At 45.5% G+C, this 13,765-nt stretch overlaps 1 protein-coding gene across 1 annotated transcript in view; it reads right to left on the reverse strand.

Annotated features, from left to right (window-relative positions):
- The window catches only part of ABCB6 (ATP binding cassette subfamily B member 6 (LAN blood group)), a 231,577-nt gene that overhangs the window by 53,376 nt on the left and 164,436 nt on the right, over positions 1 to 13,765 (reverse strand). The window contains exons 12-13 of the mRNA XM_069616874.1: positions 13,066 to 13,129; positions 6,097 to 6,182 (exon numbers count right to left, since the gene is read on the reverse strand). Coding sequence (XP_069472975.1) covers positions 6,097 to 6,182; positions 13,066 to 13,129 — 150 coding nt within the window. The remainder of the gene's footprint in view (positions 1 to 6,096; positions 6,183 to 13,065; positions 13,130 to 13,765) is intronic.

A 13,765-nucleotide genomic window follows, 5' to 3' on the forward strand; every position in this document is an offset into this window, starting at 1 on the left:
GTGCTCACTCGAGAAACTCTGGTAAAACCGGCACTTGAGAAACTACCGAAACCAGAAGGCCTTAGGAGGGCTTTAACGAAAGGGGTCAAAGTGGTCATACAGGGGTTGCGTAAAATCCTCTGTACATTTGACCAGCAAAGTGGAAAGAAGGAACTCTGTGTGATTGACCGTTGTGAACACGGCAGAGGGAGGTGGAAAAGTATCCACTGAGTTTTGACAAAAAAGGAACAGTAAAACCTGTGAATGCAACAGAAGAACCATTGCTACAAAACACTGGATTGAATCTGACAGAGGGAGGCGAAGGGTCAAGAAGCTGTCTGAGCCAGGTCGAGGGGGATCCTAGGGTGAAAATGTGGCACCCAAAGACTGGTACGTGTGAAAGAGCCATAGTGAACCCGACCGAAAGAGGCTGAAAATCGACCGGGGTCAGTGCCCAGAAGAGAGGGACCCAGTGAAGGAGAGCTAATGTGTACCCGACCGAGGGAAGCTAAGAATCAAGAAGGGTCTACGCCGAAGAGGGGGACCCAGGGGTGAATCATTATCACCTCGTCTACGGTGTGAATAGAACTTTAAGTTTGTGCATTACATCAGGTCCGAGAAGGAAAGATACTTTTTGTGCCAAGAGACTCAACCATCAGAAGAGCCTGATAGCTGAAAGCAGAACTGTCAACTTGTGCTGGGGAAAGCGCGAGCGTGTGCTGTGCTTAGAAGTACCACCTTATCCCATGTTCAAAATGTGGGAATGGAGCCCCCCCCCCTGGCTAGTACATCTTGACTATCATTTGTGAACACTTCTTTTCTTTACTGTACCTCTTATCCCACACTCTTTCTATATTAGTTGTAAGGACTGGCAATAAGCTTTGTAGTAAAGGCCCTTTTATTTTGACCTGACTCTACAAGGACTGCCTTATTTTTCATTTGATGGCCGAAGCTTGCTCCCATCTTAGATTTAGGTAAGATTAGGCGTTTTTCCATCCTGCACATTGTTAAAAATAAACACCCTTCACTACATATAAGTCACTCTTTGCAGACCTGTGATATAATTAATTCTAAACTATTTGTTACATTAACGCGGTTTATATCTATTATAGTTCATATTACATTCGCAAGTGAATTTAACAGATGACTTAGCCTTACAGAAACACTATTACAAAAGATCAAAATCATTTACTATGTCATTTCTTTGTGGTTCTTGTTTTATTCAATGTCTGTAACCTGTTGATATCTGTATCAAAATCAATATTTTAACAATAAAAATCATTAAAATTAAAAAAAAAATAAACACCCTTGAAATATATCACTTGTGGCTGTTGTTACTGTTGCCACCATGAGTTCCTTACATTAACTTCACAATAAGAGGGCTAAACCCCACCGACTAATACTGCACGACTTTGCCAAGCAACAACCACATGGCGGCCCGGGAAGGGCAATGTCCCTGTTTGTTTTCCTGGTGATCGTTTTCAATGTAAAGTCCATGGGGGAGTGAAGGGAGTGTTCCAGGTGGACTAGGGGTCTGTTAGTCTCTGTGTGTGCTCTGCAGTGTTTCCTGGCGGGACTAGATAGCTCCCCTGTTGGGCCTAGAAACAATTGTGTACAGGCATGTTATAAATGACTTATCAAATCATATCATCTAGGACTACAGCCCTTTTCACCAGTGCCCTCTCTGTCTGCAAACAGGCTCACTGGGTTCTGCGGTTTTGGTCCGTCTCTTTGTTTCAGTGTTGGTTCCCTTCCGAAACCGGGGAAATAATGGGATCTGGTGTTGGTAGGGCTTTAGAAGTGCAAAGAGCTGGCTTGGTACTACCCTGATGGGGTCTCTGTTGACTTGGGGTTCTGCCACTCTTTCTACAGAAGTAAAAGAAATACTGCCATGCATCTTGCTCTGGAGGTATGGTTTGAGTTAGTTATGGACTGCCAAAAAACAGGCTTGCACAAGAGGGGGATGGGGGGAATTCGGACCATCTCAACTGCCAGCACCCCCCTCTGTGGTAGGACTGGCACTGGTTTCCTTTCTGGGAGACATCCCACTCCAGGCTAGGAGGGTGCCCATGCCCTCTGGACGAGGCCATGTTATATAGATTGACTGGGGACAGTATGACCGAAAATCAACGTTGGCTTGTTTCATTCTAGCCTGGCATTCTACGGTGAACGAAAATGGTTGTAAGGCCAAGAACCACCTCAGAATGTGGGGTTGGTATCTCTGTTGCTTGCCATCCAGACTAGAGGGGCATGATCTGTGACCAACTTGAACCTTCGGCCAGTAAGGTAATACTGTAGACTGTGTACAGCTCATTTGATGTCACGGGCTTGTATGCGATAGACTTCTCTTTCCCATTTTCAGAATCAGAATTTTACACAAGGCTTGCTTGCATTTGTCAAAAGTCTTCTGAGCTCCATCGTCCTATTTAACAAGGATGGGATGTTCCCTTTTAAGTTTGTCCATTAGTGGACCTGCAAAATCCAGACACTTCAGTATAAACCAGCGATAGACCCAACTACGCCTAAAAAGGCCTGCATGTCCTTCTGCGTGACAGGTTTTAGGACTTGCTGGATGGCCTCAACCATGGCACTTTAGAGCAGAACTTTGCTGTTTCCTACTTGAAAGCCCAAGTATTTTACGGAGGATTGGGTGAGATGACACAGTAGGATTGTCTATTAAGTGAGTTCTTCTCAGCTGATTGGAGATGGCTGTGAGATGTTACAGATGTATCCTCCCAGCATGAACTGTATGAAGCAATCTCGTCCAAATAGGCCCCTGTAAAGGTGTGGCAAGGGGCTAGTACCTGATCATCCAGCTGCTGAAAGGTATCTGGAGCCCCATGTAGTCCTAAGAATATTATGATGAACTGGTACAGGCCCTCTCTTGGCTGCTTCATTCAGTGGTGCTTGCCAGTATCACTTTATTAGATTGAGCATTGAAATTAAGACTCCCAGTCTCTTAACCAGTTTGTCGTTTCTCGGCATGGGGAAGGCAATCGAATCAGGAGCCCTTGTTCAACCATTGGTAGTCTATGCAAAACCTCCAGGGATGGTCTGGGTTTGGTACTAGAAAAACCAGAGCCGACCATTTGCTATGTGATTTTTCTATGGCTCTCAGCTCGAGCATCTTTTTGAACTCGTCTCTGATGATCTGTTTTCGGGCTTCTGGTAGCCGATATGGGTTTAGTCAGATTATTCTTCCTGGCGGGGCGTTACCTTGTGGGCTATTACTTGTACTTGTCCTGGTTTCGCAGAGAATACATCTGCATAGCCTTTAATCCACTGGGCGAGTTCTTGGTATTCTGTGATGCTGAGCCTGGCTGGAATGGACACCCTTCATACTTCCACCGGTAGAGGGTTCTGGTGGGTATTTGGACCTACTCTTCCATAGGTTCCTTCTGCTATCTCCATCTTCAGTCAGGTCCGATACATGGCTTGGCTTCTATGGGGATTGTTATCTCGTCATCCACATAAATATCCCACCCAGCAGCTCCTGGGGTGACTGGTGGGAGTCGGGCCCTGCTCGTCAGTCTGACAACCTATATAATCTTGGATGGCAATGGATGACCTCCATATTGGTGTCTAGCGAATCCTACGATGACACCACGTTTCACAGATGGCAGGAGTCACTCCAAGACTCAGATTGTTCAAGCAGCTGTCCGATCATGGACAGGCAGCACAGGTACAGCCATGACTTATGCAATGATTAGTTTTGTGTACTGGGGCGGTCTGTAACCCCTCACAAGACTAAACTAGTTAAAGACGCACAAAGGGACTGCTTCCCATGCTCTGGAGGAATAACCATATATGGACATTTCCTCCCTATGCTTGGTGAAAGACGGCCATTAGTTCAGTCAATCAGAAAGAGAGGTCTTACATGAATAGCCAGCAATTTTAGGCACTGTGTTGCACAAAAGGCTGCCATGCAGTAAAAAGTAAATGGTGCACAGAAGTCACTAAAATATGGCTAAAATGGGGTACACGCTCCAGCAGTTTCTGGGATTCAATGGGTATACAACAATGCCGGAAAGTGGAGAAAAGGTTCCCTGCACTACTATCCTTATGAGATGCTGTAGTTAATCTTACCAGCGACATAAATAGGGGGACAGTGTGCCCCCCCAGAACTGGCAGCCTTGAGAATTGACCAGTGCTTCCAAATGAGTTAAGCCAGGGCCTAAGGTTGACAAAGACCTCACACCAAAAATCAGTGCAGGATCACACAAACCATCTGCAGGAAAGCTGCAAGAAGAAATGTTGTTTCTAACATGGCTAATCAAAAAGAATCAGACAGAGAATTCCATAGCATAGGAACGGTAAAGGAAAAGGCCTGGCTATGGGATAAAGCTTTCTTAGCATATGGGATATCTGGACAGGCCAGATATGTACTCCTGTCACTATAGTGCCACCTGCTCTCTCTACTTTGGCTGCCAAGCACAGGGTTTGCTCTAGAGATAGCATTTAAAGCAATGCAGCCCATCTCAAATGGATCCACGGATTCAAAAGAGGGAGGGGGCAAAACAGAGAAGAAAGAATAGGAGAAACATTATCACATTTTCTTGATCCCACTACAAGTCAAGCAGCAACAGGTAATGCTCACTCTAGAGCGAACATTTAGGGGCGCCTATCAAAATAGCATTTCCTCCGTGAATGTATTATAAAACAAGTGCCTGTACTACCGCCCAAAAAGATCTACTGTTAAGTAGGGTTTTATCCACCTGAGAAGAGGGATTGGAAAGTGGTTGGCAAGATTTCTTTAGACCTCCGTTTCTGCATTGACAGCTTCCTATCAAGCTAAAACCCCCGAGTGGGTGGGCAAATTAAACTAAGATTGGGGAAATACCATTTTAGGCCACAATGGCCATCCAGATTGGACAACTGTCTCAGACATAATGGGGGGGGATGAGAAATGTGTTCTTGGCTGAATTACATTTAAAATGTGGACCCACCATCCAGGATTAGGTTAACTAAAGGCAACACTTAAGGAAATATAAATCCTACTGTGACCACACTTTGGGATATAATTGTGTGTTGTAGTGATACTGGTGAACACAGAAACTACAGTGGCCTACCAGAACCCATAGTGTCTACATATACAAATTAAATACGTTTGGTGAATGGATCAACCCATGAGGAACACAACATGCCACAGGCACAAGGGCAGAGGGGGTATTTTGAGGACTGCATCTGGACTGATTAAGGAAGGATTATCCTGAGGAAGGCTTTTGTGTACTTTAAAGCTGATACATGACAAGACTTTTAGCAATCGTGGTTCTTATCTTATTAGGGCCCAGGGGATTCAGGGACAACATTTCAAGTCTAGATTATTTCTCGTTTCAAACAGCATACCACATTCTGGAAATTAATCAGACGGATAAATGTCTCGTTTTACAAGAACTGCATATATGTTCTGTGTAAGACTTTTCTATGGGTGAAATAAATAGGACATATAAATGGTGAATAAATGAGGTACTTAGCAGGAATAGGGCAAAAAGTCTGACCCCCAAAAGTCTGGACCCCATTTTTTCGCAGATATATATGTGGGGGGGGGGGGGTAAAGTTAATATAAATGTATAGGGGTAAGGTGGAGGGGTTCCGGGGTTCTCCCTCCACATATATATTTGTGAACAAATGAAGAAAAAGAAAAAAACAAAAAAAAATGTCTGACATTTGGTAGTCGCCCTTTTGCATTCGGTCATTTCACGCAGATCCACTTAGCATACATAAAACAAAGAATGCTTGGAACATTTAAAGAGTAGTTATTTATAATCAGTTGTTGGCATTATTGGATTTACTGTGAGGTTGCCATTTTGTTAGCAGCAATTTACCATTTTAAATTTCTGCTTTGTGTTTACACACATTGTAAATGGTCTTCATTCTGGGAACCGCCCCTTCCAAATGTCCAGTGGCAATGTGAGAAGGGGCCAGGGGTCAAGTGCTAAAAAGAAAAGTGGGGGGCTGGGGGGCTCATTAACATACCAATTGAATGTGGTGTCAGCAGAAATTAGCATATCAAGATTCCCTCTGAAAAAAGTGGGGGTCTACGTCCACCCGCGTGTACCCTTGACTCGAGCCCTGGAAGGGGCTTGTGCTATGGGGGGCCTCCCGCAGTTCACCTACCCATCCAAGTAGCTGAAGTGGACGTTCTCGAACTCAATCCGACCTGATTTGAACCTCAGGTCACCCGCATTGACTGCATCCTTCACCTGAAAGAAAAAATGAGGTGGGTCAAGGTATTCGGGTCAGTGAGGAAGCTGTAAAATGAAATATGGGGACTGGCTTCAAATAGGATTAATGGATATGAGACGCTGATTAGGTTACCAAAAGGGGACGACAACACTGGTATTTGAAGACAAGAAGGCCTCATAATATACACAAGACTAGGACTCCCAGAACACTGTTGTGCATCCAAGGCCTCACTTGGTGAGGGCCTCATTTGTTAACATGTTTTTAATAGACAGGGACTCTCAATAAACAATGCGCTTAAGAGATTGGTCTCAATGAATTAAAGAAGCAGACACCCAATACAATAACACGTTGGTACATGGTGCTCGGTTAACATGAGTCCTCCAATACAAGAAACCTTGAAGACATGGGGGCTGAACACAATTTACCAACAGCAAACGGCCCCTAAAACACAAGGGGCTCTAAATCTATGAGGCTTGCCATAGGCATGGCTGTAAACAGACAGAAAACTGAAGTGTATAGCTCCCTTAATGTATGAGGCCCTTATTTCATAATGGCAACCTATACATGGTGCTATTAGTACACCCATCGTTGATCGCTACGTGAGACTGTGAATGGATTTCTTTGATGAGCAGATCCTGAATATTCATACTAAAATTCTCATTAATGGCTGATATGATGCAATACTTGACTTCACTGGCCCCTCTTAATTGCTCTACTGCGACCTTCAATACACTGGCTGATAACAATGCCTCCAAGATATGTTCCTAGAAAACCTTGCTCTTTCATTGTGCCCTTTGTAGTGCGTATTTCAGCAAAGAATGCGTTACTGTAATGTGAAGGACCTTGAACTCCCGAGTCCTGAAGCATCAGTTCAATAGTTCGAAATCTAACATGGGCTGCAGCGCTCCATCCTTTTTGGGGATATGGAAGTTGTGAGGAGTTTGAGAAACCAGAAGGTGTCTCTGCCGCTAGTCGCGTCGGAGGATCTGTCATCCAGGTGGCCAGGACACGGCCATTGCCTTTGGATCCAGTTCTTGGGGGTGGACCAGTTCGGGAAGATCACCTGGTTGATGGGTCTTAGGGAAGTGGGAGCGGGATACCGGATGGCGGGACGCAGTATCCCTGGATATGTCGAAAACTAGCTCCCCCCTTTCTCTTTTCCTGCACTTTCACGGACAGCCCGCTATGGTATAAAAGGGAATCGCACCCGAGCAGTGTATCTGACATGTCTTGCTACAGTGGTCAGACGAGGTCAAGCAATTACTGACGATCACTAGCACCTGACTTCCATTAAACTTCCCCACACGGATAAAATGCAGAGCACAAAAGCACACTCTGAGCGAGGCAAAGCACACAAAGGTAAAGCAGTTTCGAGTCGGCAGCTGAACGAGGGAGAAAGACGGAAAACCAAGAAGGGTTTGTAAGAAGGGAAGTACCTTTGACCTTTTCGGCAAGACTCCATTACTTTCAAGAAACCTTCAAGGCAGAAAGCGTAAGGCCAGGAAACCAGACTAAACAATCCTGCATTGTGTGTCAGAGATACTGAAGGCCCTCCTGCGTAGCTGACCAAGGCGGGGAGGAGCAGCAGCAGCCGCTATGGTATCATCCTTAGCTCCAAGAACAAAGAAGCACCAGAAAGATCAACACAGCCGGTGAGTTGGGGAGACTGATGCAGACCGGTTGTGTTGAAGTCAAGGTTGCAAGCAGCAACATTGTATAACGAGCACTGGAACGAACATTGAGAAACACGTGTGATGAAATATTAGAGTAAAGCTAAACTTCTGATGAATGTTTGAACTTGAGAAGGAAAGATGCAATACCGTTGACAGAGTGGTCCCGCACTGTGAATGTGCTCAATCGAAGGTCTCTGAGGTATCCCGCCAAGAGAAAAAAAAGTAGAACATTCATAAGAACAATTGTGTGAAGTGAATCGAAGTAGTCCAGCAACGGTTTAAGCAAAACCCATAGCACATTCGAAAGTCTTCGATTTATATATCAAGATGATCTGAGACGGAAGAAGGGGGATCCGTGGTCCGAGCAAGAACGAGGGAGACCAATTGTGAACATTGTGCAAAAGGAATCTGAGCCCAAAGGAGGGGGATCTGCGGTCCGAGCCAGAACGAGGGAGACCAGTTGCGAACTTGTGAATGTGAAAACCATGATAAATAGAAAATAACTTTTGTGTTTGTTTGTTACATCAGGCCCTCTCACATATCTGACGTCTCTAAGAAGTCACACTACCAGCTGCACCTCCTCAGAGGTATTCTTCCTTTCCTCTCCTTCCTCCAGAAGCTCACTGTCTCCCGAGCCCTGGTTCTCTCGAAGCTGGACTACTGTAACAGCCTCTATCTAAATCTGCCTGCCTCTACACTCCGCCCTCTGCAACTTATCCAGAACAGGACTGTGAAACTTGTCCTTGGCCTCAAGCCCAGGGACCGTATCTCTCCAGGACTGAAATCTCTACACTGGCTCCCAGTGGCTGCGAGGATTAAGTTTAAAACCCTCTGCATTCTCCACAAGGCCTTCTGGGGCCTGGGGCCTAAATACCTTCAACTCTCTCTTCCTAAATATCTTCCTTCTCGAGCTCTTCGCTCATTCGCCTCCAACTCCCTCAGGGTCAGCCGCTTCTCCAAGCAATGAGTTGGGGGTAGATCTCTCTCTGCGGCAGGGGCCTCCTTCTGTCCTTCTGGAACAGCCTTCCTGCCTCCCTTAAACTTGAGGAGAACCATCTCCGGTTCCGGTTCCGGAAGCACCTCAAAACCTTCCTCTTTGCTTCTACTTTCTCTCCCCCTCTCCCCTGCCAATTCTTGACTGAAACTGCACTGAATCTGCAACTGGGCCACTCTCACTGATCTCGGTCCTTGGCCCAGCCACTCTCCACTTGCACTGGCAACCCCCGCACTGAGGGACTGTTCTCTGCATCCCTACAGCCCTCTTCCCAGCACTTGTTCTGCACTTACCTTTCACTTGCCACTAGCTGGCCATTTTATTTATCATTATTCTACTTGCCCTGTACTGCACTTCCCCACTCCCTTTCCCCTTGCACTTTTCCCTTCCCTCTACCCATGCACTTGCGCGATCTGAATGACACCTGGCCTAGTAGGATCGCTGTCTGTCTTCCCTTTGTTCCCCCTCCCTGCCTCGTCGCGCCTTGAAACACTTGTGTATAGGCGCGTTACAAATGCCATATCATATCAAGAGACTGTCATTGGGAGAGAGACTTTGGCACAAGGCCCTGATGCCTATGTTTTGAAGGGTTACCTCAGGGCCAAGAAGCCAGAGTGTGTGCAAAGCTCAAGTGTGCCGCATTCTCCTGTGCAGAAAACATGGGGAAGAGGTGCCAACTGCTCTACTATTCTGACATTTTCTTTCTTGAACACTTCTCTTTTGCATACACTATTGTCCCACACCATTTGTATTTAGAAGTAAGGATTGGCAATAGGTTAATTAGTATAGGCTCTTTTATGTTGACAGAGACACCACTAGGACTGAGTTATTTTTACTTTAAATGTAATATCCTTTTCAGTCTGTTTTATCTAACAAAGTACCTGCCTGGTACACTATCCTGCCCGTGTTCTTCTTCAATGTGTATTGAATAAACTTAAAGTCTCTTACTTCTTATTTGCTTTCCCTTTTCATAAAGGGTTCAGTATTGACTTCTCTTACAAGTCTTTCATTCACAGGTTTTACATTTATTTGCTTTCGGTATGTCTGCTGGTGCTGCTTCCTGGTCACATGGGGAGAGGTCACCGCCAGGAAAGGAGTGATGACACAATTGGATTCCTCACAAAGTGTGAGTAAGACACTCCTCTGCCTGTTTATTGTGAAGGGGCCTCTTCGAAATGTGTTCCGTCTTTACTTGCCTTTTGATTGCTGGAATAGGTGTTGGCCTTGCAACAAAATGTATTGTTTCCAGGAGTAAAATCAACTTTCTTTCATAAATTGCACAAAAAAACGAATTGCAGTTTCTGTCTTTCAGTGCTTCTTCTAGGCACTCTTTGCAAGAAATGCGCGTTAGGGAGTTTCACTAAAGTCCACCTATGGTAGGACTATAGCATACTCTCCTTTTAGTGTACAGGGCTTCAACTCCTAGTTTAGGCCTGAACTACCCAAAAGGATTGGTAGCTATGACCGAGAGTTCAGGCTTAGTCTAGGAGGGAGAAGGGCTGTTGTAGAGTAGAAAGACCTTTGAGCACATGGTCAGGAAGACACTTACACACTTGTAGTTATATATAAATATTATTTATTAACCATACTAGGCAATGTTACATTCACTTTTCAATTAAGGTGAGAGAAACGTTTATTATACATATACACAGTAGGACCTCTGCAGTTGCAACTCGATTCAGTGGTAAACCTTGAAGTTGAAATGCAGGTAAGGGAAAGAGTTTCTTCAGGTTAGCAAAAGTATTCCTCAACCAACAATCATAAAATGAATATACTGGTATGATATCATAGGTTATTTATAATGAGCTTTATACCCAGAGGTTTCTAAGCGCGGACCCGGAGATCGAACCTGTGTTGCTCCGTGTCATCTTGCTTCCAAGGCGAGCATGTTGCCGCTGAGCTATCTTCCCGAGACACACGTGTAGAATAGTTGGAAGCAATTCAAGGTAAGTAAAGCACTTGGCAAGTAATACTCGGAAACAACGGTTAAAGGAAGAATTAACAAACCAAATCCAACACAGAGCAAGCAAGACTGGCATTTAAATTCTCAGAGGCCTTAGGCTGTAGCAGTCCATCATTATCTAGGTTTTGAGTGTCTCAAAGTCAGAATGGGGGGGGCAACACTAAGTAAGGCAGCAGCTGTCAAGAGTTTCAGAGGAAGACCTTTGCAAGTAAATACACAGCTTTTGTTGGGAAAAAGGGTCAGGGGCTTCAGATACGGCTCCCTGTAGGCGCACAGGTGTTAGGCCTGGGCTAACGTGCATGGGCAAAATCCCAAATGCGTGAATCAGCACTCCGGCAGCAGAGTAGCAGAAAAGTTACTCTGGGTAAGTTCTACCAAGAGTCTCACAGTATCTTAAACGTGAAGAAAAAGATGCAGCACGATGCTTCCACGAGGCAGCAGCAGCAGACCCAGTCACAGGATTATTGGTCAGGCAGACTAAAGAAGGGACACAGGAGGGATCATGCAGGAGCAGTCGAGTGGTGAGGTTCTCAGCAACTGATTCTTCTCAGTTCTGTGGTTTTGGTGCCCTTTTCAAAGCACCAGTGAGGAACGGTTAGCACCCGGTCGATTCAGCTTGCTTTCTCGGCCCAGCCTTCTGATGAAGGGACTTCAAGGAGAAGAATCTTGACGCTGGAGGTACGGAAGGAATGCAGTGCACGAAGACCACAGGTTCTCAGGGTATTGGCGGTTTGCAGCCGGTGAAGGTTACAGTTCGTCGTGGGACGGCTCGAATTGCAGGTCGTCTTCAGACTGGTTGGTCCCACAAGCCTAAGGGAGGAAGCTGTCTGGATCCGAGCTTCCCTGTGACTTGAAAAAGAGGGATGGAGCATCAGCGGTCGCTCAGAGGGCTCTGGAGGTAGCTGTAGATGCCCTTCTCCTCCTCTTCAGAATGGATCATCCAGTGGTCAACTCATACTTAAGCATCAAGACCCTCACCTTTGTACGCAGGAACCCAGCATTCAACATGCATGCTTTCATTCAAACTTGGGTTGTGGGTTGTCCCTTCAGGACAGCCAGCTTCCCAGTTAGAACTGGATCTAAGCAGGCACACTGGAGGACAAAGACCTGTGGATTTTCAGAGACCCAGCTTCCTGCCCTCCCAGACACACTGGTGCCTTCTGGGGTTCACTAAACAACCTGATGCATTCGGTTAACTACAGCATTGGTTAATTTCAGTAGAAGCACTTGGGCCCAAGTATCAAGGTACAAGGGCTTGTGAAAGGGAAAGCCAACACTGGCAATATGGCCTCCCTTCTGACATGGCGGGCCATCAGGTAACTCAAAGTAGACCGGCAATCATTTTTGCCTGCCGCAACATTTTACAAGTTGCTCTGACCCGACACGTCACATGTGTAATGTAAAATCTAAACTTTTCAATGACAGAATTGGCCAAAATGTAGACAATGCTTGCATGATTATGTGTGATCCAGCGGTAGTTTGACTTTGGATACAATCAATTTATTAAGGCACGAAGTGAGCATTGTGCATGTGTTAGCAGGTGGATATCCTCCTTCACCCCAAAGACTGCTTCATTTTAGAGGGAGAATTGCACCAAAAACATTGAACAAAAGGAAAGGGAGCAGGAATGCCAAAAGGCGATTGGTATAAAGTGGGGATCAGATAGAAGAGTGGGGGAAGGTAGGCTTACTCCATTTGAAAATAAAAGATGGGGCAGATAACAGATGCTCCACTTATCCCTCAAGACTCCAGTGAGACTTCACACGAATAAGGACATATGCAACAGAAGGAGCTATTATCTGAAATGACACTTTACAATAAAGGACGCTCAGTTGATTGATACCCTTCAGGTTGAAACAAAAATAGGTCATGAGAATGATACCTAAAATTAAGAAAAATGGCATGTCCTTGGCACAATACACAATCATAAAACAAAGAAAGGTTAATAGATGGTGCCTCGGGATGTGGGCGCAGTGTGAGGTCTACTTGAAGAAAGCATTCAGCAGAGCACAGTTCTGTAAAAGCTGCCAACTGGTCCTCATGTCATGGGTGCCAACGTTTGCCAGTCCTTTATTTTTAACCAGAGCACTTTTCTTATGTTTAGACCCACGCATGAAGAATAAAGCAGAACTATGAGTCCGAGAAAGGCAAGCCCTCTTGGCTAAAAGTTAAAGACCAGCAGAAGGCATTGCACATAAAATGGAGTCGCCCAGCAGCCATCATGTTGCTGTAATTTAGAGCACCCAGAAAGCAACCTGCAGCGGACTCACCTCTTTTTCCTCATTGAAAAGTTCAAACATGTTCTCCATGTCGATGAAGGAGCTCTGGATCATCCTGGGAAGTAGAGGAGGGAACAGATACACTAGTAAAATAGCTCAGTGGATTAAAGCTCCTGCTGCAGAGATTTAGATGCAATGGATGGTCCCAGGTTTGATTCCCGGCAGAGCGGTCTCTGCGTTGATCAAATGGGTGCCAGTGAATTGGGCAACAGTCACATTAAGAGACAATGCAGAATATTGTGTGTGCTAAATTAATGGTCCCCATTCAGGGCTTTCAGTGGGGGTCTGCGAAGTGGGGTGGTGTTCTTGGATCAGGAACAACGAGAGGTCAAAATAACAAATCCAGTGAGCAGGCCCTTTTAGGTGTGGTTGATGGGATTAACTCCCTCCCCCCATAAATCCTTTTGTGGTGGGGCCAAATCTCGCTGATCAAACGGAGGCTCGACTTTGAATCCACACTCCAGGAATATCATCAACCGATGGTCCACATAGGACCCGCTATTGGGCAGCTAATATAACCTAAGGAATTACTTTAACCAAAAGCCCCCCAACTCCTCCGATCTCATGAGATTACAAGACTGCACCTTCGGGGGCACAGGGTTGATCCCGCCCATTCAATTCAATGCAGTTTACAAACGTATACATGGATCAGCCAGCCATAGGAATCCCATAGATTTGAATGGAAATTAAT

The sequence above is a fragment of the Ambystoma mexicanum genome, chromosome 9 (assembly GCF_040938575.1).
Source record: "Ambystoma mexicanum isolate Mex_15411 chromosome 9, UKY_AmexF1_1, whole genome shotgun sequence".
In the NCBI taxonomy this organism is placed as follows: domain Eukaryota; kingdom Metazoa; phylum Chordata; class Amphibia; order Caudata; family Ambystomatidae; genus Ambystoma; species Ambystoma mexicanum.